The sequence below is a fragment of the Phodopus roborovskii genome, unplaced genomic scaffold, assembly GCF_943737965.1.
Source record: "Phodopus roborovskii unplaced genomic scaffold, PHOROB, whole genome shotgun sequence".
Taxonomy (NCBI): Eukaryota; Metazoa; Chordata; class Mammalia; order Rodentia; family Cricetidae; genus Phodopus; species Phodopus roborovskii.
This window is the reverse complement of record NW_026126636.1, coordinates 8,729,504-8,757,281: the sequence shown is the minus strand read 5'-3', so window position 1 is coordinate 8,757,281 and position 27,778 is coordinate 8,729,504. Positions and strand designations below refer to the sequence as shown.

The window sequence follows — 27,778 nt, the reverse complement described above, 5'->3', positions numbered from 1 at the left end:
TGGCTGTCTGGTGTACTGACAAGTGTACACACTCACTCATAGGCGTACCCAGCTCCTATCACCTCCTTCAGCCTGCACGCCAAGGGAAAAAGTTTAACTACCCAATCAGAATAGCTAAAATTAAAATGATTGCCACTGCCACCTAGTGGCAGCAATGTGGAATAGACGGTGTGGGGGCTGTTATGGGATGCAAAATAATCCAATGCATGCTAGGTTCTGAAGTTTCTATTAAACAGCCTGAGAAGTAGATGTGGTGGGACATGCCTGTAAACCTAACATTTGGGAAGCTGAGGTAGGAGGATCAGTGTAAATACGAGGCCAGTCTGATCTACATGGCAAGACCCTCTAAACAAAAAATAAAAACTAAGCAGGGTGGTGGTGGTGCACACCTTTAGTCCCAGCACTCGGGAGGCTGAGGCAGAACTCTGTGAGTTCAAGGACAGCCTGGTAGACAGAGTGAGTTCCAGGACAGCAAGGACTGTTACACAGAGAAACACTGTCTTGAAAAAATAAATAACAAAAATCCAAAAAGCAAAAAAGAGGCCAGTCTGTGCTGCATATCAGCATCCTGTCTCTAACTAACACCAAACAAAATGAATAATAAAAAGACGACTGGCTGTTTCTTTCTATTCCCAGCAGTCCCAACATGGACACAATTCCAACATGGATCAACAGGGACCCAATTAAAGAATATGTGTTAGAGTCACACCATGAATAGAGCAGTGATGATGCATGTGACATCATGGAGATGTTCATAGATGTATTTGAGTCATAAGCATGAAAGGATTTGCTGTAAGGTTTCATTTGTATGAAGTTCAAGAATGGACATACCTGCCTAGAATCCCCCAGTGAGGAGCTGGGGTGTGGCTCAGTGGTAGAGCCCCTGCCTAGAATCCCCCAGTGAGGGGCTGGGGTGTGGCTCAGTGGTAGAGCACCTACTTTGTATGTGCAAGGACCTGTTTCAACTTCAGCATGGCAAAAACAAAACAAAACCAGGTAAGTTAGCATGAGGGATTAATACCAGCGATTGTCATGGGAAAGGAGCCAATGGGAGTAGGCAGGGGGAAGTTTCTTAAGTGAATGGAAAAATCCTGTAACTGTGTAGTGATTTCACAGATACTTTGTTTTGGTATTGAATTATACATTGTATTTATTTACACTAGGGATGGAACCCTGAATTTTTCACAAGTTAGGCAAACACTCCACGGCTGAGCCATGCCCTAGTCACAAATGTATTGTGTTCATGTGCGGTACTTGTGTCTGTTTTTGTGTGTGCACATACATGTTGTGGGTGTATGTATACATGTTCACGTTGTGTGTGGTGGCCATAAGCTGATGTTGGGTGTACCTGAATCTTTTTTTTTTTTTTTTTTCTCTCATGACAGGGTTTCTCTGTGTAACAGTCCTTGAACTCAGATTATCTGCCTGCCTCTGCCTCTGCCTCTCAAGGGCTGGGATCAAAGGAGTCCACGACCATGCCTGGCTACATCTTGTATTTTGAGGCAAGGTTTCTTACGAAGCTTGAAACTCACTGATTCTTCTACACTGCCTGGCTAAGTGAGCAGCAATGATCTGTCTCTCCAATGCTGGGATCACAGACACATACTTCCACATACACTTTTTGAAAGTTTTTAAAAATTAAAAAAAAATTTTTTGAGACATGGTCTCATTATGTAGCTTTAGCTGGCCTACAGTCTGCTACATTCTCTAGGCTGGATTCAAACTCATAGAGGTTTACTTGCCTCTGCTAGAATGACAGGAATGGGCTATCATGTCTGATTTTATTTCTTGTGCATGTGTATGTTTGTTTGCATGTTTGTTTGCATGCCTGATGCCAGCAGAGACCATTAGAGGGCATCGGATCCCCTAGAACGGGAGTTGCAGATAGTTTGTGAGCCAGAACCCGGGTCCTGTGCAAGAGCAACTGATGGGAGATGCCATTCTGTAAATATGTTTCTCTATTGGTTAATAAATAAAGCACTGTTGGCCAATAGGAAAGCAAGATAGGAGGGACTAGAAGACAAGAATTCAGGGAGAGGTAGGAGGAGATTCAATATGTAGGATTGAGAGACCAGAACGCTGGCCCCTTTCTCCGGTAAGATGAGACCACGTGGAAATACTTAGAAATATTTAAGACAGATCTAGCCAATAAGAAATGTTAGTAACAGGCCAACAGCTTTATATCTAATACAGCATCTCTGTATGTATTTGGGGGCTGGTGTGGCACTGACCAGGCTGGCAGGAAAACTACTCATAACAAGCAACAAGTGTTCTTAAGCACCGAGCCATCTTTCCAGTCCCAACGTTTCTTGATCTTTTTGTGCACCTGATAGTATGAAAGTGTGAACGTTACCTCAGCGAATGAGAGGAGATGAACATAGTGACGTAGAGCGTGGATGGCATCAGTCTAAAGCCCTTTGTCAGTGGCTCTGTGGCCATTAGCAAGTTCCCTCCCCTCCCTAGGCTCACACTAATGAATATTAGGGCAGTATTTAGGAGGTGCATCAGTTAGCCCTCACCACCATCAGACCATGACCTCCCTCAGGCCACTTTCGGAAGAAGACCCTTTCTACCCTTCAAGTCCCAGCCTCCTCCAATATCTGTCCATAATCCCACTTGGTTGAGAATTCTGACTCCCCAGACTCCAAAACCCATGATTCCGCCTAAGATTTTGCGGCATCCCCTACTGGCTAAACACACGAGATGGCTCATGTGAGTCACCCAGACACTGAGCACTGGCAGAGGACACCCGTCTGCCCAGCAAGTACAACACACACACAACTTCTCTCTCCCCACTGATATATTTGATAATTGTTCAGAATTAGAACCGGAAATGGCATCAGCCAGGGGACGGACGGGGCTGAGGGGAGTAAAAAAGAGCCCAGGGAGGGAATGAAGGGCGGGGTTGCCAGGGAGAGAGGGGAGAGACAGAGAAAAGGGAGGAGAAGAGGGGCGGGGGCTGTGGGGGGGGACAGAAGCAGCCAGAGGGGGAAGAGAGGGGAAAGGGGGAGGTAACCAAGGTGTGGGAGATGAGGCTGGGCCACAGGGAGAGAGGGGGCCACGGGGAGAGAAGGCCCCTCCCCCCAGAGTACAAAACGGGGGTCGGAGAGGGCTGTCCTGGGCTGGGGGCAGGGAAGACACGGGTTGAGGTCAATAGTAGGTCTCTTTCTCCACCCAACCTGGAATGAAAGAGAAGAGAGTCAGCGTTTGTGAGAAGGCGGGAGAGCCATTCCAAGCTAGGAAGGGGGTGGGGGCGGAGAAAGAGAACAGGGTGTGGTAGCAGGCCTGTTATCCCCGCACTGAGGGACTCAGGAGGGACGTGAGATCAAGGGCAGGGTAAGCTACACAGACTCCGGCTCAAGAGGCGCGCTCACACTTGGATAGAGATGGGGGAGGGGCAAAATAGGAGGAGAGGAAAGAGAAAGGGGAAGACAGGTCCAGAGAGGCACCGGTGGGAGGGACCTGTCCTCTGCATCCCCTCCCAGCCTCCCGGGCCCTGGCCCTCACCCCCGGGGTTCCTGCGCAGGATGAGTTTGCGAATCTCGTCATACACGAAGATGAGGAAACTGTAGGGGAAGGCACAGAACCACCAGCTGGGCCTGCGGAGACGAAAGGGAGAGAGGGGGGCTGAGGGTCACGCCCAGGTGTGCTGGGACCAGGTGGCCAGTCTTCCGGGGTCTCTGGTGCCACACAGGGGAGCCCTGGATCCTGAATAGGGCCTGGAGTCTGCAGATTGCCCCTCCCTCTGTGAGGTGGGGACACTTGGTGGCATCAGAACAGGGGTGGCAACAAGGGACAGAGTGGGGGTATCCAGAAAAACACCAGGTCCAGCGGGCTAAACAGCGAAGGCTGAGGCCACAGGGTGTGGGAGCGTGGAGTTCCTGGGTGGCCCCGGCACTCACTTGAGAGGGTACATGCGAAGGGCCACGTCCATGCCTGGGCAGTAGGACAGGAAGGCAGCAAGAGCAGTCTCCTCAAACAAGCCGAAGATCAAGATCTTATTCCTGGAGGCAAGGTGAGACAAGGCTAGACCCGGGGCTTGCCCACACCAGGGTTCCCCACCCTACACACACCCAGACACGGACGGAAAACAAATGGAGCAAGAGAGTCAGTCACCAGCGGACAACGACATGTGCACGCACGCGTACACACGCGCGCGCACACACGCACACGCACGCACACGTGCATGCACACACGCACGCACACACACGCGCACACGCACGTACACACACGCACACACGGGAAAGGAAAGGAGGGGAGGTAATGACCCAGGCAGAGAGCCAAGACCTGAGAGCCACAGAGTCAATGAGAGACGCATGGACCAGTGACAGAGAGAAAGACAGCCTGGCGTGGAGACATAGGCATGTGACCCCAGCACTTGGGAGGCTGAGGCAGGAGGATTGCTTGCCATGAGTTTGAGCCTAGCTTGGGCTAAATACCAAGGCACTGTCTGAAGCAGAAAAAAAAAAAAAAAAAAAAAAAAAAAAAAAACGGAAAGGGAGAGAGAGGAAGGAGGGAGAGGATGTGGAGAGGGAAAGGAAGAGAAAACATAGAAGCAGGGACTGGGTCCTGGAAGCAATGGTTAATAAAAGGGAGAGATAAGCTTAGAGTCTAAAACATGTGTCCCTCAGGAGGAAAGCAACAGGGAGGCAAGAATAGCCAGAGCTCAGTGAGGGAGGAGGGAGGAGCGACACGGGCCAGCCAGGGACGGGGTGCAGCCCTCACTTCATGCCCTGCTGGAAGACGGAGTTCCTCCTGGTCTTGCAGATGATCAGGTCAGCCCACTGGACCACCACGATGCTCACAAAGAAGGCTGTGTGGCATGTGAACTCTACCACCTTCCTCTGCTCGTATGTCTGCAGAATCGAGAGATGCACAGGGGTGAGGTGGTGTCCTGCCATGGATCCCCAGAGTCCTTCCTTCACCGCCCCGCCCCACCCCCTGCGCCCGGTTTCCAGGGCCTCAAATGTGCCTTCCCTTCCTTCTTGGATTCATAGCCTCTTGGGAGCACAGAAAGATGGCAGATGTTTTAAGAAGAACAAAGAATTAGGGGGCCTTAATCGTTTGCCAGGAACCAAGGGCCCTATGGGTGCCCGCTAAGGACAAACAGCTGCTAGGCTTTGATGGGACGGACAGATACGAAGGGAAGCCTGGGCTGGGCTTTGTACAGAGTCCTGGGAGGTCACTTGTTCAGGTTGGATGTGGCCCTCAGGGCCGAGAGTCCAGCATGGGGCTTGAACTAGCTGTTGGTGTGGTGCTGATGCTGGATGCTGATGCCCACTCCACTCACCCACTGCTGCCCGTAACTGTCCTCCAGGTCATTGACAGTGCGGTCATCCCAGTTCAGCCGGATGCCCACCAGGTTACCGGGCAAGAAGCCATTTTCCGCCAGAATGACAAAGTAGGAGAAGAAACCACCGAGGGCCTGGATCATTCCTGGGGGAGAAGGGAGCCAGCTGAAGGAGGGAGGGTGAGGCAGGAGCTGGCAGCATGCCCAGCGCTGCCCCAATGACCCCCGAGACTGTGACAGCCGCCTACCGGCTGCTCAGTCATCTCGCCTAAGCCACGTGCTTCCAGGACCTGGGTGGGGTCCGAGACGGTCATGTGGTCAGGGACTTGGGAAGGAGCTATGCACATGGATGACCCCCCCACCCCCACCCAGACACACTGCTACCCGATGCGGCTACCAAATACTCTAAATATCCTGGAGGAGTCAGGCTCAGTACCACAGGCCTGAGATCCCAGCTATTAGGGAGGCTGGCTAGGTTACAGGATGAATGGAAGGCCTGCCTGGCAACTTAGAGAGACCCTGTCTCAAAACAGAAGGTGAGTGCGGGACGTAACTGTGGCAGGAGAGTGCTTGCCTGGAACCTACCAGGGAGGGAAGAGCTAGTGGTTAGCTAGCATGCAGGAAGCCCTGGGTTTAATACTAACAAAAATATCCAGGCGTGTGCCCCTAAACCCAGCACTCGGGAGGCAGGAGCAGGCGGGTCTCTGCGAGTTCAAGGCCAGCCTGGTCTACGAGATCCCGCATCAAAAACAGTGATGATGAATGACTCTGATGCCTGGATACCCCTGTAATCCCAGGAGCACTCAGGATGGACAGACAGAGGGATCTGTCAGTTCTATCTAGTCAGACAGCCAGAGCTACACTGTGAGAGCCTGTCTCAAAGCAAACAATAGAAAACACTACAAAGAACGGACTGGGACTGGGGCACAGCTGGCCGAGTACCCGCGTGCCCAGCGTGCACCTTGGGAGGCAGAGGCAGGAGGATCAGAAGCTCAGGGCTACTCTGTTCTTGCCTGCGAGGTTCTGCCCCCAGCAGTCCTCACCAATCTGCCCATAGGCCATGCTGATGAGCCTTTCGTTGACCAGTTTGTCTGTGCGCGGGTTCCTGGGCTGTCTCTTCATGATGTCACTCTCAGCAGCCTCGTAGGCCAGGGAGATGGCGGGAACCTGGGCGGGAGAGACGGGCTGTGAGCGGGCAGAAAGAGAGCACACGCCAGGTGGCATCTGTGAGGGAGGACCCACCACGGCCGGCAGAGGTGGCAGCCCAGCCCAGCTTACCATGTCGGTGCCCAGGTCGATGCAGAGGATGGTGATGGTACCCAGGGGCAGTGGGATGTTGGCCATGATGAAGAGCAGGAAGGGCGTGATCTCAGGGATGTTGCTGGTCAGAGTGTAGGCAATAGACTTCTTCAGGTTGTCAAAGATCAGGCGGCCTATAGCGCGGGGAGCAGGCTTAGAACTTGGGATCCACTGGAGCCCCATATCCTTGCTCCCCTTTTTGTGAGGTACTGGGAGATTGAACCTAGGCTTCCTGATTGCCAGACAAGGTTCTACCAGTGAACCATACCCTCAGCCCCTCACTGGGGGATTCTAGGCAGGGGCTCTACCACTGAGCCACGCCCCCAGCCCCTCACTGGGGGATTCTAGGCAGGGGCTGTACCACTGAGCCATGCCCCAGCCCCTCACTGGGGGATTCTAGGCAGGGGCTCTACCACTGAGCCATGCCCCAGCCCCTCACTGGGGGATTGAAGGGGTTTGCAATGAGCTACATTCCTAGACCCTTGCATTCTATCTAATTCACCCTCTCCTACTCACATTTGCATCAACACCTCTGAACATGGCACTTCTTCTCTACATCCAGGTTTATACACAAGAGAAATGACTGCTTATGTCCCCCCAAAGCCAAGTTCACAAATGTTTACCACAGCATCATTCACAATAGCCTCAAACCAGAGTCAACTTGAAAGCCCGTGGCAGGTGAGCAGTGGCTAAATCACGGAGCATCTCAGGAAAGAAAGGGAGGAGCCACAAATGCATGAACTCACAGGCAAATCTGAGGTATTAAACACAAGTCAGGCACAGGGCTGGGGCTGGGGCTCCGTTGGTAGAGTGCTTGCCTCCATGCATGAGGTGGGTTCAAGCCCTTGCACCACATTAAAAAAAAAACAAGATAAAAAACTGGGTGTGGATGCTGGCCCCGAGGGCACAGGCCTGTAATCCCCAAGGCCACATGAAGAGTCCAATCTCAAAATGAAATTAAAAATCAAATGGTGTGCATACAGAGTTCCAGGACAGACTCCAAAACCACACAGAGAAACCCTGTCTTGAAAAACCAAAACCAAAATGAAACACCAAAACATTGCCAGGCAGTGGTGCCGTACGCCTTTAATCTCAGCACTTGGGAGGCAGAGGCAGGGGGATCTCTGTGAATTTGAGGCCAGCCTGGTCTACAGACAGGGCTACACAGAGAAACCCTGTATCCAACCCCCCACCCAAAATTCAGATACAAAAGTTGTTGTAATATTACACGATTCCATTTAGAGGACAAGAAGTCAGGACAGTAAACGCTCTGTGAGTGCATCAGGCCAAGGGGGAATTTTAATGGAGTATGATGTCTGTCTCTGTCTGTCTGTCTGTTATTTCTACTGTTGTGTATCCAACCCAGGACCTTACATATGTTAGACAAGCCCTCTACCGATGTTATTACTATTGACTAGAATATGGAGTGTTCAGGTGTCCATATATGCAAAAATCTATCAAGTTAGCTTGTGATGCTTATGGTATATCTCCAAAATACACTCAGTACAGAGCCCATGAAGTCAAAACCTAAGGATGAACTGGGCGTCCCTCCCATTGTCTTCTTCCTGTGTTGAGCCACAGGGAATGGTTAAAAAGTAAATAGCATGATCGACCTGTGGGACTCCTAGCAGTGGGGGCAGGGCCTCATGGTGGGGTGCCTTGCTCAGCCTTAACACAAGGGGAGGCCTTGGTCCTTCTGCAACTTGACATGCCATGCTTTGTTGAAGGGAGACAGAGGAGGGGATGGGAGCCCGCAGAGGGGAGGAAATGGGAGGGAAGGAGAGAGAGGAAACTGGTTGGGATGTGAAATAAATGAATTAATTTAATTAATAATAAAAAGATAAAAGTATTATTTGTTTTTATAACTCCCCCCCCTTTTAAAATGTCAGGTGTGGTAGTCCGCCGTGCTTGGAAACACAACACTTGGGAAGTAAAGACGGCAGGATCAGGACCTCAGGGTCACCCTCAGCTACATAGCAAGGTCAAGGCCAGCCTGGGCTACGTGAGATACTTACTGTCTCAAAAGACAAAGGCCATAGACTAAAATAGGCATTTCTCAAAAGAGAACACACAAATAGGCCAGGCCTAGTGGCACAAGCCTGTAATTCTAGCACTCCAGAGGCAATGGTAGGGTCAGAGTAACCCTGAGACCAGCCTGGTCTAGATAATAAGTTCTAGGCCGGCCAGGACTACATAGCCAGACTTTTCTCAACAGTAAAAATCAATGCTAGGTGTGGTGGCACTTGGGAGGCAGAGGCAGCTGGATCTCCACACATTCCAGGCCAGTCAGAACTACAGAGTGAGATCTGTCTCAAAAGGCAGAAAAAAAAACAGAATTTTAAAAACAAAGACCATATACCATACTTAGTATCAGGGCAGCATCAATAGCTGCTGGGAATCAAACTAAACTGCAAAGAGACATCCCACTACCTCAGAGAGAGAGGCTGTGATCCAATGGACAAAAGAGCCGGAGAAGAGGCAGGGAAAGGGATCCGTGTCAGGACACACAGGAAGTGTGGCATTGGCCGCACAATGGTAGGCATATCTGCCTTCCACAATGTAAATTATACAGCCATCATGGAAACGGCACGGGAAGATTCCTTTAAAAAAAAAAAGGGGGGGGGCTGGAGAGGCAGCTCAACCGTTAAACGTACTGGCTGCTCTTCCAGAGTTCTGCTCCCAGCACCGTCACAGCGGCTCACAGCTGTCTATAACTCCAGTTCCAGAGCATCCAGTGCCTTCTGGACTCTGCAGGTACGTGGTGCATAGACACATGCAGGCAAAACATCCATGCACACCAAATAAAATAATTTAAAAAGGGATTTAAGAAGAATGGAATGGATGGTATCGAAAATCTCTCTCACGCATAGACTCCAAAAGAGTTAATGTTATTCAGGTGTGGTGTTACACACCTGCGATCTCAGTACTCAGGAGGCTGAGGCAGAATTGCCCCGAGTTCAAGGCTAACATGGACTACATAGTGAGATCTTGTCTCAAAAATGTCCTTCTTCCAGAAAGGGGGAGGGGAAGGCATCTCCGGGGTTACGAGTGGATACTGCTCTTGCAGAAGACCTCGTTCCCAGCATCCGGGTCAGGTTGGCTCACAATGGCCTCTAACTCTGGATCCAGGGGATCCAACACTCTCCCCTGGCCTCAGACCTCCGCACTCCTGTGCCCACACACACAATGTCAAGAACAGAGGCATGAGAGTAGGGTGGCAGCTACGAGCGTCTGGAAAGCAGGGCGGGAGTGTTAAGTCACGTGAGTGCCAAGCTACTGTGAGGAGCCAGGGGCTGTGACGGGGCTCAGTAGGTACAGTGCGTGTTTCACAAGCATAAAAACCCGAGCCGCACCCCAACACCATAAAAAAACAACACTCCACAGACGTAGGAACCTGGTATGCTGCTATGTGACAGAGGTCGACACACCAAATGTCTCAGTGCTGGGAGAAAGTGCTGGACATTTCCTCCCAGAAGAAATGCTAACTGAAGAGACAGATATGTTTAACCAACCCGGTAACCAACACAACATACATTAAAATATCACATGGCAACCCCTTAGGAGCTTCATTTTTTTTTTTTTTTTTTTGAGAGAGTCTCATGTAGCCTAGATTGGTCTTGAACTTCCGATCACCCTCCAAGTGCCAGAATTACAGGCATATGTCACCAAGCACAGCTGGTGTTTGGGTTTTTTGTGGCTGTTTTCGACACAGGGTCTCACTATGTAGCCCTGGCTGTCCTGGAACTCACTATGTAGATCAGACTGGCCTCGAATTCACAGAGATCCTCCTGCCTCTGCCTCCCGGTTGCTGGGAGCAAAGGCGTTCTTCACTATGCCTTCTGGCTAGCTGTTTGTTTTTTAAATTATGTGTGGGGTGAGATAGATGGGCGCTATGCAAGTGAGTGTAGTGCCTGTGGCGGCCATAAGAGGGCGCCCTGGAGCTAGAGTTACATGGTAGTGAACTGCCTGGCAGGGATGCTAGTTTTCAAACTTGGGTCCTCTACAACAAAGTATGTACTCATAACTGCAGAACCATCTCTCCAGCCCCTCTCGTGTGTGTGTGTGTGTGTGTTTTCTTTTTTTGAGGCAGGATTTTGCTGTGAAGTATCAACTATCCTGAAACTAAAAGATGAAACTCAAATCCTCCACATGCTAGGCAACCCCTCTGAGCTCCTTGGCTCATTATAGTACTTGCACAGCCCCCCCCCCCAGTGTGTGTGTGTGTGTGTGTGTGTGTGTGTGTGTGTGTGCGCACTTATAGATGTATGCCCCCAAACTCAGCAAGTAGTGACATTTCAGATGGGAGCTAGGCTCAGGGAGAAAAATGATGCAAATATGAACAGTTACTTTTTGATAGTGAGCTTTTTTTTTTTTTTTTTTTTTTTTTTTTTTTTGCATTTTCTGTAATTATCAATGTAATAATTATCGATGATCAAAATGGAATAAAATATAAACCAGAACCCTCTGTGGCCCCTTCGAGACCCTCCAGAAAATGGGGCTGGTGTTGGTCGGCTCTGCAGTGGGGTCTTCCTTACCTCACTTTGCAGGAATTGATATTTTCTCTACCCAAGCCTCCCCACCCCCATCCTTGCAAGAGAACGTCTCGTTGCGGACCCCGAGCTCAGTTCAGGGTCCGTCCCCTCACTCTCTTTCCTGTCCACTCTGGATGACGACTGAACCCCAGCCCACATGGGGGGGGTCTTCCATGCCTCCCAGAATCCTCTGCTTTGCCGTGACTGTATTTACAGGACGTTGGAACACTTCAAGACTGCCCCGGTGCCAGGTAGTGGAGGAACCCGAAGCCGCAGCACACACATCTCACCTGGGATCCCATCTTACAGCCTTGCATACTATTACACACCTGGCCCTGCCCCACCCCAGCCCCCTTCCTATTGCTTCCAGCAGTGACCGCCTCTACCCCCACCCCCAGACCACTCACCCTCCTCCACACCGGTGACGATGGAAGCAAAGTTGTCATCCAGCAGAATCATGTCGGCAGCCTGCTTGGAGACATCAGAGCCAGCAATGCCCATGGCCACCCCGATGTCAGCCTTCTTCAGGGCAGGGGAGTCGTTCACACCATCACCAGTGACAGCCACGATTGCTCCCTGGAAGGAGGAAGGGCTTGGGTAAGCACCAAGGTTCCAGGCCCAGCCCCCCTCCCTCAGAGGCAGGGCTCCAGGCCCAGCCTCCTCCCTCAGACCCAGGGCTCCAGGCCCAGCCTCCTCCCTCAGAGGCAGGGCTCCAGGCCCAGCCTCCTCCCTCAGACCCAGGGCTCCAGGCCCAGCCTCCTCCCTCGGACCCAGGGCTCCAGGCCCAGCCCTCCCTGGGATTAGGTGGGAGCTCACCTGTCTCTGGCAGCCCTCCACGATGATGAGCTTCTGCTGAGGGGAGGTGCGGGCAAAGACAATCTCAGTGTGGTTCTGCAGGATCTCGTCAATCTGCTCCGAGGTGAAGTCCTTGAGGTCGGTGCCGTGGATCACACAGGCTTTGGCATCCCTGAGTAGAGCAGAGAGGTCAGTGGCCAAAGCCAGAGTGAGGAGTGGGGGGCATCTGATAGACAGCCACAGACAGGGGGACAGAGGAGGAGTTCTGGGGGGGGAGTGATAAGGTTAGAGAGGTCAAGCCGGAAGGGCCAGAAGTGGAGGCACACGGGTGGGTGGAGCCATAGGAAGACAGTCAGAGCAGAGGATAAAGATGGAAACCCTGGAAGCCAGAGAAACCACACAGAAATATACGGCTGTGTGAAGGCAGCACAGCGAAGAAATATGGGGCTTCCTCGGATCCTTCGAGAGCAACTGCCCATCACTGCGCACACCCTGACCACTGGGTGGGAAGGTGCTTTCCTTTAATCTCAGCACTTGGGAGGCAGAGGTAAGCAGATGTCGGAGTTTGATGCCAGTCCGGTCTACATACAAGTTCTAGGTTAGTCAGGGCTACATAGTGAGACCTGGTCTCGAAAGAAATATTTAAATATCATTATCTGAACCTGCTCCTCCCACACACTTTTTTTTTTTTTTTTTTTTTTTTGTTTTTTTTTTTTGGGTGGCGCTGGGGATGGAACCTGGGGCCTCTTATTATTAGGCAAGCATTCACCACTGAGCCGTGCCCCAGCCCCTCACTGGGGGATTCTAGGAAAGTATTTTTGTCTCTGAGCTACATTCCTAGTCCTTGGTGTTTGGAGATAGCTCTTGCTGTGTAGCTCTTGGCCTCCTGCCTCCTCATTTTGAGCGCTGGGATTACGGGTGTGCACAGCCATACCTGGCTTTTTTTTTTTTTACTTTGCATTTTGGCGGAGGTGTGGCTCCTCACCTGGGGTTGACCTGGCTGACAGGGATGTTGAGCCTAGCAGCAATGTCCTCTACAGTCTCGTTACCCTCGGAGATGATGCCTACACCTTTGGCGATGGCCTTGGCTGTGATGGGGTGGTCGCCGGTGACCATGATGACCTGTAAACACCGTGTTTTAGGGATGGCCCCTGACCTCACCTCACACCCACGCAGCCGCCCCAGGACACACCTTGATGCCTGCACTGCGACACTTGCCCACAGCATCGGGGACAGCTGCCCGGGGAGGGTCAATCATGGACATGAGACCCACAAAGCAAAGGTTGTCTGTGGTGAAGTTGACATCATCGCAGTCGAAGGCGAAACCCTTGGGGAACTGCTCCTCAGGCAGGTAGTAATGGCAGAAACCTGGTGACAGGGACAAAGAAGGGCATACGCGGGTGCCAGCCTCAGGACCTCCACGTCCGAACCCCGTGTACCGCCAGTTGTCTGGGTTCCCTGCAGTCAGTCTCTCCATACAGCCAGGACCCAACCAACATTCGTTTCTTTCTTGTTCGTTCATTCATTCATTCATTCATTCTCTCACTCACTCATTCACGTTGCATTCTGGCCCCCAACAGTCCTTAGAGACGGACCTGTTCCTGCACCACCTGAAATACACACCCAGCACACGCTCGCCCAGGCCACCGAGCTCCAGGTAGGCGTTCTGGAAGGCCTCCTTCATCTCTTCGTCCAGAGGCTGCTCTTTGCCCTGTAGGAGGATGGTGGCACAGCGGTCCAGAATGCGTTCAGGGGCGCCCTTCATCACCAGCAGGTATCGGTTGTCGTTGGGGTCTTCAGTCTCATGGATGGACAGCTGCAAGGGAGAACAGTGTGTGCTTAAGCCATGAGTGTGGGAGCTGTCCAGAGGCTCCCGCACCCAGCTAGGGAGAGAGCCTTCCCACGCTAGGATAGGACAGATGACTAAGAGCGCTGCCCCTATCTCTCCAGGCCTTTTCTGTTCCTCAGGCCTCCTGGAGATCTCTGCTCAACCCTTTCCTGTCTTTCCATGTCTGTCCATCTCTCTCACAGAATTTCCAACTACCTTTGAATTGAATACTTTCTCTCTGCCTTGTTGGGATTCAGTGTACTACGGCCACCCCAAATCTAGCAGCTAGCTTGCCTCTGAAGCATATCAAGAATCTAATCTCGTCTCACTCTCCTCTGCTGCCCTTGCCCCGAATCCAGCTATCAACCCTCACTTGAATCTCTGCATCTACTTCCCTCTATCAACCGCTCTGAGCCAAAGTTCAACAGCAGAACAATGGCTTAGAATCCCCCAGTGAGGGGCTGGGGGTGTGGCTCAGTGGTGGAGCCCCTGCCTAGAATCCCCCAGTGAGGGGCTGAGGTGTGGCTCAGCAGTAGAGCTCCTGCCTAGAATCCCCCAGTGAGGGGCTGGGGTGTGGCTCAGTGGTAGAGCCCCTGCCTAGAATCCCCCAGTGAGGGGCTAGGGGTGTGGCTCAGCAGTAGAGCTCCTGCCTAGAATCCCCCAGTGAGGGGCTGGGGTGTGGCTCAGTGGTAGAGCCCCTGCCTAGAATCCCCCAGTGAGGGGCTGGGGTGTGGCTCAGTGATGGAGCCCCTGCCTAGAATCCCCCAGTGAGGGGCTGGGGGCGTGGCTCAGTGGTGGAGCCCCTGCCTAGAATCCATCAAGGTAGGGGTGTGGCTCAGAAGTAAAGTGCTTGCTAATATAAGGTCCTGGGTTCCATTTCTAGTCCCACAGAAAATAAAAACTAAAAAGAAACTGTAAGTCAGTGGAAAACGCTGCAGCCATATGACAGAGAGCTCAAAAGTTTCCCCAAAGGTGGAGCAGCTCAACCGTCCATCAAGAGATGAACAGATCAACAAGATGTGACATATTCACACAATGACACATACTTTTTCTCCTAAAGCAGCTAGGCACGGTGGTTCACATCTGCCACCATAGTACTCGTGAGACTGCAGCAGAGAATCGCCACGAGTTCGAGTCTTGCCAGGGCTACATAGTGAGTTCGAGACCGGGCTGGGTTACAGAGTGAGATCATGTCTCAAAATACAGGAAAAAGTAAAAAGATAAAATAGAATAAAAAAGTCATGAGGAGCCAGTTGGTGGTGGTGGCGCACGCCTTTAATCCCAGCACTCGGGAGGCAGAGGCAGGCGGATCTCTGTGAATTCAGGACCAGCTTGATCTATAGAGCTAGTTCCAGGATACCCAGGGCTAGACAGAGAAACCTCATCTCGGAAAACAAACAAACAAACAAACAAAACTGTTAGAATCTGGTATGGCTCAATGAGTAGAGGTGATTGCTGTGCAGGCCTGGAGACCTGAGTTCAATCCCTGGAACCTCCATAAAGATCGGAGAGAACCCGAGTCCACAAAGTTGCCCTCTGACCTCCGCAAGCAACCCCTGCCATCTCATAATATACAATAAGAAATCTCTTTTAAAAGAATGAGGCTCTGATGGACATTTGGATGGATCCTGAAGATGAGGTGGAGTGAAATAAAACATATATTTTTTTAAAAGGCCAAGTATTACGGAACAAATGTCCGGAACAAGTGAATCCACAGAGGCGGAAAGTAAGTTAGTGTCTGCTGAGGCTGGAGGCAGGGGTTGCTGGAGAAGGGGTGGGCAGAAGCTGAGAGAGTGCGGGGGCTTCTTTTCTGCAGTGACAAAAAACAATCTAAAATTGACTCTGTAGGTGGTTGTCCACGTCGAGTACACTAGCACAGATGCTCATGGCATGTGAGTTGTAGCTTCTCAAGACTGTCTAACTTTAAAGGGTATGTATGCACCAAGGCCTGTCTTCCGTCCTCCTGCCACTCAGAGCATGGCCGGGTCTCCCCCACAGCCCTCAGAGCCCCACGGTTCTCTATACTCTAGCCTCATCCCTTACCGCAGTGGCCGCCAGCGGTTCAGGCAGGTGACACCCTGCCTCAGGACCTTTGCACAGGCTTGCCTGCTGCCTGAACTCTCTTTCCTTGAAACCTGCAGGGCTCCTTACCTCATCCTTTGATTAGCTATCTGTCTCTCAGGACTAGAGTATCAGAAAGACAGCATCTCACTACCCCGGGTACCTCGCTACCTAAAACAGGACCAAGAGCTCAAAAACATATCTGGAACATGTCTGAAGCTTGCTGCCCTGACCCTTGAGATGGTGGCCAGCGCCCACCCCCTACCATCGGAGGCTCTTGGCTCCCATACCTCCCATTTCAACCTCACTATGGAACTCTCCCCTTCAGCCACTTCCCTCCCCCTCTCCGGCTATCATCACCCTGAATTTTACACATGGGAAACTGAGGCTTGGTAAAGATTAGTATCTTGCCTCAAAGCCGGAAATGGCACTGAGGTGGCCACCCCTGGGGACCGTAGAGAAACTGCAATCCTTGCTTGCTGTCTCCACGCTGTAATGTAAGCTATTTCCTTCACGCTGGAGCTATCAGGGAGCAGAGGTCCCGTGGCGTGAAATAGCGCACGTACACATGCACACACCACACACCACACACACACACACACAGTGATGCAGAATGGTACAGTGACTGATGATGGTGGTCAGGCTGCTAATGTTCCCTGATGGATGGATGGGAAGGGGAGAGTCATCCAGCTCGCCCTCCTGTCCCAGCAGCTAGCTATCCGGGAGCTGGGACTCCAATAACAGCTTTCATGAGTCATCACCTGTGCTGCAGCTGTTTTGAGTCATTCCACACTCCTGTAAGTAATGCATCACTCTTGTTTCCTATAATTAACCATAATTGTCCCACCCTTCCACAAGCTGGACTGGGATGGAATCATTTCCTTGGTCTGGGACAGGGTCTCATGTAGCCCAGGCTGGCCGGGGAAACTTGCTAGGTAGCTGAGGATAGCTTTGATGCGCTACCTCCACCTTCTCGGGGATGGGACTTACAGCCTGACTTGTTTGTTTGTTTATTTATTATGTATACAGTGTTCTGTCTGTATTATTCCTGCAGGCCAGAAGAGGGCACCAGATCTCATTACAGATGGTTGTGAGTCATCATGTAGTTGCTGGGAATTCAACTCAGTACCTCTGGAAGAGCAGTCAGTGCTCTTAACCTCTGAGACATCTCTCCAGCCCTTGTTTCTTATTTAAGACTGGATGTTGTTGTGTAGCCCAGGTTGGCCTCAAACTTACTATGTAGCTGAGGATGTTCAGGAACTCCTGATCCTCCGGCCTCTACTTCCCAAGCTCTGGCTCACAGGTATTCACTAACACACTCAGCTCAAATAGACATTTCTTCTCTCTCTCTCTCTCTCTCTCTCTCTCTCTCTCTCTCTCTCTCTCTCTCTCTTTCTTGAGACAGGGTTTCTCAGCCCTGGATGTCCTGGAACTCACCCTGTAAACCAGGCTGGCCCTGAACTCACATAGATCCACCTGCTTCTGCCTCCCGAGTGCTGGGATTAAAGGTGTGCGCCACCAGGGCCCGGCTAGACATTTCTTCCTATCATCCCAGGAAGACTCCCACGGCATGGGGAGCTGAGTTTGTACCTGGTATTTGTTGGTGGAGTTGAAGGGAATCTCGGCCACTTTCTTGTTCCGTTCACGCATCAGTTTCACAGAACCCGAGGACAGCTCGATGCACTTGAGCAGGGCGGACTCAGAGGCGTCACCGGCTACGTCCCTCTAAGGCAGGCAGAAACCTGGTCAGTCAGCACTGGAGGGGGGCGGGGCGGGGCGGGTGGCATCAGAGTGGGCAGGTAGCTGCGCTTACCTTGAGCACGGGGATGTTATCCTGTCCACCCTTGAAGACAGCTCGGTTGCAGAGTCCAGCGATGTGGGACAGAGCCACCCAGGTGTGTGAGCTCTTGTCGAAAGAGGTCCCTGTAGGAGTCACGTGTGAGGCCAAGAGGCCCCCTGGGACTGGATGTGCCAGCCCCCAGCCTGAGCCCACACTGACCTGACTGATCCTCAGTGGTGTCGGCCTCGTGGATCTGGTTGTCGAACCACATGTGAGCGACGGTCATGCGGTTCTGGGTGAGGGTGCCGGTCTTGTCCGAGCAGATGGTGGATGTGGAGCCCAGAGTCTCCACAGCCTCCAGGTTCTTCACCAGACAGTTCTTGCGAGCCATGCGCTTGGCTGTCAGCGTCAGACACACCTGGAAGATGGGCAAGGACAGGGCAACTGCACGGATGTCCACAGTTCTGCCCGGCCGCAGCTCAAATCGTGGGGAGCAGCCAGGGCCGTGGACCGCGTGTCACGTGACGACGACCGGGCGGTAGGGGTCGAAACTGACAGGCACAGATGTGACCTCAAAACACACAGCAGCATGTTCTCAGAGGAGGCGGTAGGTAAAACGGACCCACACTCCGGAGGGGTGGGGGCTGGAGAAATGGATGGGTGATCACCAACACATACTGTTCTTGCAGTGGACCCAAGTCCAATTCCCAGCACCCACATCAGGCAGCTCTCAAGCGCCCCCAAATAAGAAACAATGGAAATTAAAGAAAGAAATTGAGAAGGGCTGGAGGAGTGGGGGGCGGGAGACTGCAGTCAAAGTGTAATGATTTTTTTCTTAACCCCTGAGCCATCTCTCCAGCCCTGTATTTTTTTTTCTATGAAATAAAATTTAAAAAAATCTAAGTAAGAAATTTTTAGCAGTTCATAGCCTTAACCACTCGGCCACCTCGTCCCCATAAGTAAGAAATTTTTAAAAAAGAAAAACATGGTTTAAAAAGACTATAGTGTCTTAAAGGGGGGGCACTAGAGAGATGGTTCAGCTGTGAGCACTGGCTGCTCTTCCAGAGGACTCTGGTTCAATTCCCAGGCAGCTCATAGCTGTCTGTAACTCCAATTCCAGGGAGTGCATGCATGTGTGTGTGTGCTCACGTGTGCAGGCAAAACACCCATACACATAAAATAAAGTGGCTTTGTGTGTGTGTGTGTGTGTGTGTGTGTGCATGCATGTGTGTGCTCACATGTGCAGGCAAAACACCCATACACATAAAATAAAGTGGCTTTGTGTGTGTGCATGCATGTGTGTGCTCACGTGTGCAGGCAAAACACCCATACACATAAAATAAAGTGGCTTTTTTTCTTTTATATAAATGGAGTTGGAGAGGTGGCTCAGGGGTTAGAGCACTTGCTGCTCTTGCAGAGGGCCTGGGTTCAGTTCCTATCATCTACGCAGCAACTCACAACCTCCTGTAACTCCAGTTACAAGTCACCCTCAGACCAGGGGTCCTGGCCTCAGCCCCACTCTCCCGGGCTCAGCCTTACCGTGACAGTAGCCAGCAGCCCCTCTGGGACATTGGCCACGATGATGCCGATGAGGAAGATGACAGCCTCCAGCCAGGTGTAGCCCAGAATGAGGGAGAGGATGAAGAAGGAGACACCCAGGAACACCGCCACACCAGTGATGAGCTGGATGAAGTGTTCGATCTCGATGGCGATGGGCGTCTTGCCCACCTCCAGGCCTGAGGCCAGTGTGGCGATGCGGCCCATGACAGTGCGGTCACCTGTGGCCACCACCACGCCCCGAGCGGTTCCTGTAGGGTCAAAGGGAGAGGTTCAGCTCTGCTGGGACTCCGAGGGCTGCGGGTAACCCACCTCCTGAGCCACAGTACTGTTTTAGTGCCCTTGGGGACCCCCCCTTCACCTTCTACACAGTTGGTGGAGAAGAAGGTGATGTTCCGGGTCTCCAGGGGATTGTCGTGTGTGCAGTCCGGGGAGCGGGTCTGGGGCTCAGATTCACCGGTCAGGGAGGAATTGTCCACCTGGGGATGGAGCAGCAGTTATGGTTCAGCCCGTTCCGGGAAGTTACAGAAAAACGAGTAAGGAGTCCTGTTTGGCCTCTGGCGTCTGGGAAACCCGGAGGCAGGATATTAAAGATGAGATCTGGGGACAGGTCAATCAATGTCCCTCAGAATTCCTATGTGATGGACCTGACCTTGACTACTAGGTCTGAAGGAAGGCTGGGCCTGGACTCCTGGGTCTGAGGGAGGGGGCTGGGCCTGGACTCTGAGTCTGAGGGAGGAGGCTGGGCCTGGACTCTGGGTCTGAGGGAAGAGGCTGGGCCTGGACTCTGGGTCTGGGAGAGGAGGCTGGGCCTGGGTCTCTGAGTCCAGTAGGGGGTGCTGGAGTTAGAGGCATTGAGGGGATTTGCCTCCTCCTTCCTAAGAGCTGGAGAACAGAGCTGGAGCCACAAACATTGACCCACCTTGCAGCCATGGGCCGAGATGATGCGGAGGTCGGCTGGGACCCTGTCCCCACCCTTGATCTCCACTAGGTCCCCGACCACCACCTCCTCAGCGTTCACCTGCATCTTCTCACCTTCCCGGATCACGAGGGCTTGCTGAATGTGAGACAGAAAAAAGAGTCAGCCCTGGAACCTCCCCTGCCTGGGAGCCCTGGGTGCAGCCCACCTGGCCACTTCCTTCTGTCCCCTTGCTGGGCCCTCCTCACCTGGGGAACCATGTTCTTGAAGGACTCCATGATCTTAGAACTCTTGGCTTCCTGGTAGTAGGAGAAGCAGCCGGTGATGATCACCACAGCTGCCAGCACGATGCCTAGGTACAGCTGCAGGGACACGCCAGGACACGCAGTGTTACGACAGCCACGCACAGTCCCTACCCGCCTCCACCCCCAGGTCTGCAAGGGGGCTTTGTGTGTGTGTCCTTATTCTTTGTGTGTCTGTCTGTCTGTCTGTTTGTATGCCTGCAGACCTCACCTTGCATTCAGAGGACTGCGTGTTTGATTCTCTTTGTTATTCTGCTTCTTTGTGTTCATTTCTATTTTTTAATTATTACATTTTATTTGTGTATGTGTGTGTTCATGTGTGCATGCGTGTGCACACACAGAGGTTAGAGAATAACTTCATGTTACATTCCTTGGGACCATACTCCTTTTATATTTTTTTAAGACAGGGTCTCTCTCACACAGCCTGGAGCTTGCCAAGTAGGCAAGGCTGCCTGGCCATCAAGTTCCAGGGGCCAGCTAGCCTCCACCTCAGCACGGGGATTAGAAGTGCTTGTCACCACCAGCAATTCTGGGGTTTGAACTCAGGTCCTCACGCCTAAAGAGCAAGTGTTTAACCTCCACCTCTTTTTCTTTGAGACATAAGCTCAGGCTAGTCTAGAACTTGCCACTTAGCTGAGGATGATCTTGAGCTCCTGATCTGTCTTCCTGGAGTTTCAAGAACATCCCACCACATCTGGCTTTGTTTTCTTGTTGTCTGCTTGTTTTTCAGATAGGGTAGGGTCTATGTAGCCCTGGCTGGACTTGAACTCACAGAAATATGTCTGCCTTTGCTGGGATTAAAGGTCACTCCCCCCTGCATGGATCTGAGATAAGACCTTCGTAGGCTTGGCTGGCCTTGAACTCTGGATCCTCCTGTTTTAGCCTCCTCAGTGCTGGCATAAAATGGGTAGGCCACAAAAGTAGATCTATCTGCTTTTGTGCAAACTGCACCTGTGTGTGTGCCAACGTCCCCATGAGGAAACTGTTTGAACCTGTGTCCTCCTCCTGGGACTCTCCATGTTCATCGATGGACACACATGAATCTCTATGTAGTTGTGAGGGGATCTGTGTCCACAGGTGTGAGAATTGTAACAGCCTTGTCTCACACCCGTCCCCTGTGGGGTTAGATGAGCCTTGACCTTCCTTCATCTCTAATCATTGCTTAGGCTGTGACCCTCTGGTGGCAGCCATCTCCAAAGTTGCTGAGGTTGGAGAGCCTTAAGCCAGAGCTCTAGTTCACCCCTAGCCCCCTTTCTCTTTAGTTAGGGTCTCTTGTAGCTCACCCAGGTGGTCATTGAACTCCCGATCCTCCTGCCTCAGCCTCCCTAGAGCTTAGATAACAGACTTACATGCTGCACCCAGTGTTGTGTGGTGCTGGAGACGCAACCTAGGCTGTCATGTGCGCTAGGTAAACACTCTACCAGCTGAACTGCACAGGGTTTTTTTTTTTTCTATAATTAAAAGTTAGGTGCACATGCATCCTATCATGTGAACAAGGGTGTGGGTACATGTGTGCGTGTGCATGCACCATGGCACATGTGGAAATTAAGACAACATGAGGTATTGGTCTTCAGTTTCCATTTTGAGAGAGGCTTCTTGTTTTTGTTTGTTTGTTTGTCTTTTAGTATCTGTTTATTTATGTGTGTGACTGGTTTGCCTACTTGTATCTTTGCACACCATGTGTGCCTGGTGCCATAGAGCCCAGCAGAGGGCACTGGACCCCCTGGAACTGTAGTTGTAGGTGGTTGTGAGCCACTGTGTGGGTGATGGGAACCGAACCCAAGTTCTTGGCTAGAGCAGCCATTTCTCTAGCTCCACAGGTCTCTCTTTCACTCCGACTGTATACTCAGGCAGGCTGGATCCTCCTGTCTCTTCCCCCCATCTCCTCACAGAGCACCGGTATTACAGAGCCAGCTGTGTGCCAGCTTCGCGTGAGTGCTGAGGATTCGAACTCAGACCCTCCTGAGCCGGCTGTGTGCCAGCTTCGCGTGAGTGCTGAGGATTCGAACTCAGACCCTCCTGGCTGTACAGCAAGTGCTTCAGCTATTAAGACTTCTGCTGACTAGGCTAGACTCGAACTCATGATCTTCCTGCCTCAGTTTCCTGTGTGACACCACACATGTCCGTCATGAATGCACAGAATTAAGCCCAGATCCGCATGAAAGCTTGCCAAATCACTACCCCAGCTGTGGTTTCCTTGCTGTTGAACTTGTTTGCTCAGAGGTGGCTGTGACGGTTGGATAATGAAAGGTAAGGGGCTCTGAAAAGTCTAGACAGGGAGATGTGGCTGTGTTTGTGTCTGTGTTCCTCAGCGTGTGGGGGCCTGTGCAGGCCAGGGTGTGGCACACTCACATTGTCACGAGACGGGTCATCTTCAGTTCCTGCCTGGATGCCATAGGCTAGGAAGCAGAGGATTGCCCCAATCCACAGGAGGATGGAGAACCCCCCAAATAGCTGTCTGCAGAACTTGACCCATTCCGGGGTGGTGGGCGGTGGTGTGAGGGCATTGGGCCCATCTCGAGCCAGGATCTCCTGGGCTTTGCTGTGTGTCAGACCCTAGAAGACACGGGATTCAAATGGGAACCTTCCAGAGAAGCTCTGGCACCCCAGACCAAAGGCAGCACCCACAGGTACCCAGGACGCCAGCCTCCAGCCCTGCTCCCTCAGACCCAGGGTTCCGAAGTCAGCCCAGGCTCTGCCCGTCCTCACCTGCACGCAGTCCGTGTTGTATTTCCGGCAGACCTCCTCTACGGACATCTTGTGCTCTGTCTGAAGAATGATTGGGGGAGAAGGCTCACAATGCCGCACAGCCCCTCTGGGCAGGCAGGACCATTGTGGGGTAGTACTAACAGGGGGCGACACTTACCATAGCCACCTCCTTCTTGAGGTCGTCCAGATCTCGGCGCTCCTTGGCCTTGCTCTTCTTGGGCGAGCTCTTGTCATCTTTTTTGTCCTGCGAGGTGGCGACACGGTAGCTGTCAGAGCCACCAGACTGCGGGCGAGAAGGGGTTCCAGAGCGACACTGGCCCCGCCCGCGTGCCCGCGTGCCCCCGCTCTCATCTTGGCCCGGCCTCCGCATCTCTAGGCTAGGGTTATCTGCATCTCACTGTCTGCCTGGCATCTTTGGGCATCTCCCAGAGTTCCCAAGACTCGTCTCATCCAGTTGGCTCGCTGTGTCTAGTTCCGGGCATCTCTGGGACTTGGGGTCTGTTTGTCTCTCCCCTTCACCACTTTAATCTTTCAAAATATTTATTTAGTATGTGTGCGTGCACGTTCACATGCTAAAATGTATGCGCGGAGGTCAGGCGTTGGCCTGCAGGAGTTGGTTCCTTCCTTCCACCATGTGTGACCTGGGAATCAAACTCAGGCCATCAGGCTGGGAGGGGAAACTCCTTTGCCCACTGACTCTACTCACTGTCCCCTTTTAACTTATTGTTAAGAAATGGGGGTCGTATTTTTTAGCTCAGGCTGTCCCAGAACTATGTATCACTGACTGGAACTCATAACAATCCTCCTGCCTCAACCTCCCAAGGGCCAGATAAGGTCATAAACCACCATGTTTGGTGTGTGTGGTGTGTGGTGTGTGTGTGTGTGTGTGTGTGTTCCCCCTTGAGACAGTCTCGTGCAGTCTAGACTGGCCTTGAACTCCCTATGTAGTCAGGCTAATTTCTGTCCCTCCTGGCTTCTCTGCAGGCTGGATTACAGGCCTGCGCGAGCAGACACTGTTTACGCAGGGCTAGAGCTGGAGCCCAGGGCTCTGTGTGTGCCAGGCCAGAGCTCTACCCACTGAGCTGCATCCCAGGCATTCTGGGCATCCCTTGGTCTCTTCTCCTTGGGCCCACTGAACTGTCCCAGGCGTCTGTCTCCAGCTTTGTGGTTACGTCCTCGCTGTCTGTCTCTCCAGTTCTGTTTTGTATTTATTTGCTAGCTCGTCCCTGTCTTCCTCTGCCTCTGTGTCTCTCCTCATCTCCTCTCACTTGAAGCTGTCTGTCTGTCCTTCTGTCCCTGGTTCAGTGCGTCTGTCTCATGTCTTTACTCACTGGCCCTTGCCATCTGTCACCTACACTATCTGAACCCTTCTGAGTCGCTGAGCCTCTGGGTCCTCTCTCTCCCAGGTGACATCTGCGGGGGGCTCGGGCCACCTCTGAGGACCTGTGCTGTGTCAGGGTGCAGTCACCATGGTCTTCTCAGACATTTCCTGGGGTCACTACCCCATCTCGCCTGTGTCCCCTTCTCTGGTTTGTCCATCTTCCTCTGACCTTTCCCTTTAGTCTTTCTCCTTACTCTCTCACTTTGCGATCTTCCTCCCTCCGCCCTTTATGTGTCTCCATCTCTCCTCCTTAGAACATTTTTCCCTGTCTGTCTGCCCCCTCCTCACAGCCCCCACTGAGGTGTCTCACTATGTAGACCAGGCTCATCTCAATTCATGGTGGTCCTTCTGCTCCTGCCTTTCCCGGGCATGAGTAGTACATCCCTGTCCGTGTGTCTGTCTCTCTCCTTGGTCTCCTTATTTCTCTTTTTATGCTTTGCCACAGTCTTTCCACTACAAGGTCTCAATGGAGGTCACTGCCGGTCTCTACACATAGCTCTTTGCTTTGTCTTCTACACTGCAGATGCCTCAAAGGACTCAGCTGAGACCCTCACAGGCCAGGCAAATCAGGAGAGGAAAGGACACTATGGATGACAGCTGGGACAAAGGCTCTGCTGGAAGGCATTGTGTCGCCTATCAGTAGTCATTCCCAAGGGGCTTAGGTGTGAATCTGACTTTTCTCCTGCAGACAGCTGTGTACTGCAGTCTAGGACAGTCAGAAATGAGCAAGAACTGGGAGGGGGTACTGAAGAGCAAGGAAAAAAAAAAAAAGCCTTAGGCCTGGACTGAGTTCCGGTTTGGTGGCCTGGGCAGATAGGGAGTTGGCAGGAAAGGTGGGCTGAGGCTCAGTGCTTGCAGAGGGCTGTTGACAGATCCTGTGGGCCCAAGGCAAAGCTGGGATCGGAGGCTCAGTACAGCTCAGCGTTAATCTCCTGGTGACCTTGTCGCAGCCTGACTTGCCTGCTGTCTGCCCCCAGACCCAGGGATGACTTCAGGAGTATAGGGAGGAGCCTAAGCCTGGAAGCCTGGGAATCCCAAGGAGGGGGTGCACTGGGGAGGCAGGAGTTTGGCCCTGGGCCAGCCCTGCAGCAGCGCTGCGCCTCAGACAAGGAGTCACGGAGACCTGGGGACAAGAGGCTGATCCTGAACTATGGGCTACAGGGTGGCAAGTGACCGTCTGTAGATGAGGCAGACACATGTAGAGATGCCAAGACAGCACGTTCTAAGGTCAAGGCGGAGCAGTAAGCAGCTGACAAGCATGAGGACAGATGGGGGTCTGGCAGAAATCGGGGGATCAGCTGCCCCATCCCTGAATCCCTGGGGAGCTGCAGTGTGGGTCCCTAGAGGGGCTGGGACCTGGCCTCCTGGTCTGAGGGAGGGGGATGGGGGTCTGAAGCTCATATCTGAGAAGGGAGGACTGGGAGTCTGGAACCCTGGAAGGACAGTAAAGTCCGTGTCCCTGGCAACCCAAGCCCTGGCTCCTGCTCGCCCTTGCCGTGACCAGCCTCCCTTGGGGGTGGCTTCCATCTGTTGGCATTAAGAACTGAGGCTTTCCCAAGGAAAGCAGGAAGCCCAGATGGGCACACTGCAGGGCAGGAGCACCTCTAGGCGTGGGGATATGCCTGTGTCGCTGCAGCCCGCCCCTGCGGCTTCTGGCCATTCCCATGCAGTCTGCATCCCTGACAACCCCCTGGCTCCACGGTCTCTGCCCCTCCCAGCCCCCACCCCATCGCTCAGGTGGGTTACTTATTATTTATTTGGTCTCTGGGTAGAAATGTCTTTTCCTCTCTCCATGTCAGCCTCAGTTCCTCGTTTTGCCTCTCTGTCTTTCCACATCCGTCTGCCACCTCAGTGTCTCGGCGTCCATGCCTTGTCCCTTTCTTTGCTCTTTCTCATGGTCTCTGCCCATGCCTATCTCTCCCACATCGACGTCATTTTCTCCCCCATTTCATCCCCATTTTTTAAAACCTAAGACCACCTTTCGCCAAAGCACTCTCTCTTCTCCCCCAATTTTCCACTTACCTGAAAGCCGTCACCGAATCTCATCTCCCCCTTTCCTCCCCGAGTCCTCCCCCACCTGGTTCTTCCCATCCCCCCTTACCCACCCCAACCCACATATCAGTAACTCCATCCCATCTTCATCCGCCATCTTTCTCCCCATCTTCCATGTTCCCTTTGGCTCCCCCCACATCCACCCTTTCTCTTTATCCGGTGGTCCCTCACCCACCCTCTTCCTTCCCCGACACCCCCCTCCACACCAAGTCCCACCCCAGACACACAGGGAGGAATCCAGGGCTGCAGCAGGGGTCAGGTGGCCAGTCGGGGAAGGAGGCTGCATCTGCTGGAGAGACGCACAGACAGAGAAGGACACACGGACACGGAGGCAAGGGCACAGCAGGCATGCAGGCTTCCCCCACCAAAAGGCTGCGTTTGCACGCCCTCAGCCAGGCACTTGTCTGTCAGCCATTTCTCTCTGCTCTTCCCCCTCCTCCCAGCCCTCGTGTCTGTCCCCCCCAGATTAGGGGCTGTACAAACTCTGCAGCCCCAAGTCGGTCACTGCAGATCACCCTTATCCAGGCCTGGAAGGAGAAAGAGAGGTCATCTCATGTCCATCCCATAGCCTCTATTTATCTCCATCGGGCCAGGGGACCCGGGGAGCGGAGGGGGTCTTCAGTGGCCCCCAGACACACTAGCATAGCTCTCAGACACACCCAGACGGGTTGCAGGCTTTTAGACGGAGGGGGGAGGGCACAGATGGCTGCAGACCCTGCTGCTGGGTAGAGGGAGCCAGGAGCACGCGCACGCGCACACGCACTCGCCCTCAAGCAATTGCGCTCATGCCACCACACTCATGCAACCGGCACACTAGCAACCGCACAAGGTCAAACCGAGAAGCTAAGGGCCAGCCCCCGCCCCCGTGGACAAAGCCACCAACATGCGCCACAGACCCTCTTCGACTCAGTAGCCCGCTCTCCCAGACACACACCATCACACGAGCTGGTCAGGTCAGCCGGCTCGAGGGTCCCCGCAGACTCGGCCCCAGAGCTCAGCGTACACGAGCTCCCTAACTCCCGCAAACCCAATGTCACTGGACCCCCACAATGTCCCTCTCTCTCTCACACACACACGCAGCGCCCTGCCGACCCCTGCACCTACCCCCATCTTGGCGGCTCCGTGGGAAGAGCGGCGGACAGGGTGGTGAGCGGTGGCCGCAGGGCGGGCTCAGGCGCGGGCTCGGGCTGATGGGCCTCTGCAGCGCCCGCGCCGCGGTGGGAGCGTGCGTCTGTCGGTCCGTGGGTCCCACCGCACAGAGGCTGCGGCGGCC

At 52.9% G+C, this 27,778-nt stretch overlaps 1 protein-coding gene across 2 annotated transcripts; it reads right to left on the bottom strand.

The window, feature by feature from the left end:
* Nucleotides 1-3,136: 3,136 nt before the first annotated feature.
* On the bottom strand, nt 3,137-27,778 carry Atp1a3 (ATPase Na+/K+ transporting subunit alpha 3). Of its 2 annotated transcripts, none has more exons than XM_051207182.1 (23): nt 27,610-27,778; nt 23,230-23,316; nt 23,073-23,132; nt 22,716-22,919; nt 20,310-20,423; nt 20,065-20,199; nt 19,504-19,621; nt 19,125-19,393; nt 17,805-18,003; nt 17,619-17,728; nt 17,396-17,530; nt 13,540-13,732; nt 13,109-13,284; nt 12,902-13,038; nt 11,938-12,088; nt 11,529-11,697; nt 6,569-6,723; nt 6,334-6,457; nt 5,291-5,436; nt 4,726-4,856; nt 3,903-4,004; nt 3,508-3,599; nt 3,137-3,179 (listed from the first exon to the last, which is right to left on the bottom strand). In XM_051207182.1, the coding sequence occupies exons 1-23, from the start codon at nt 27,613-27,615 to the stop codon at nt 3,151-3,153; spliced, it is 3,042 nt and encodes a 1,013-aa protein (XP_051063139.1). In that variant the 5' UTR covers nt 27,616-27,778; the 3' UTR covers nt 3,137-3,150. The 2 variants fall into 2 exon arrangements, with proteins under 2 accessions (XP_051063139.1, XP_051063138.1); XM_051207181.1 differs by having other exon boundaries at nt 23,230-23,355; nt 27,610-27,777.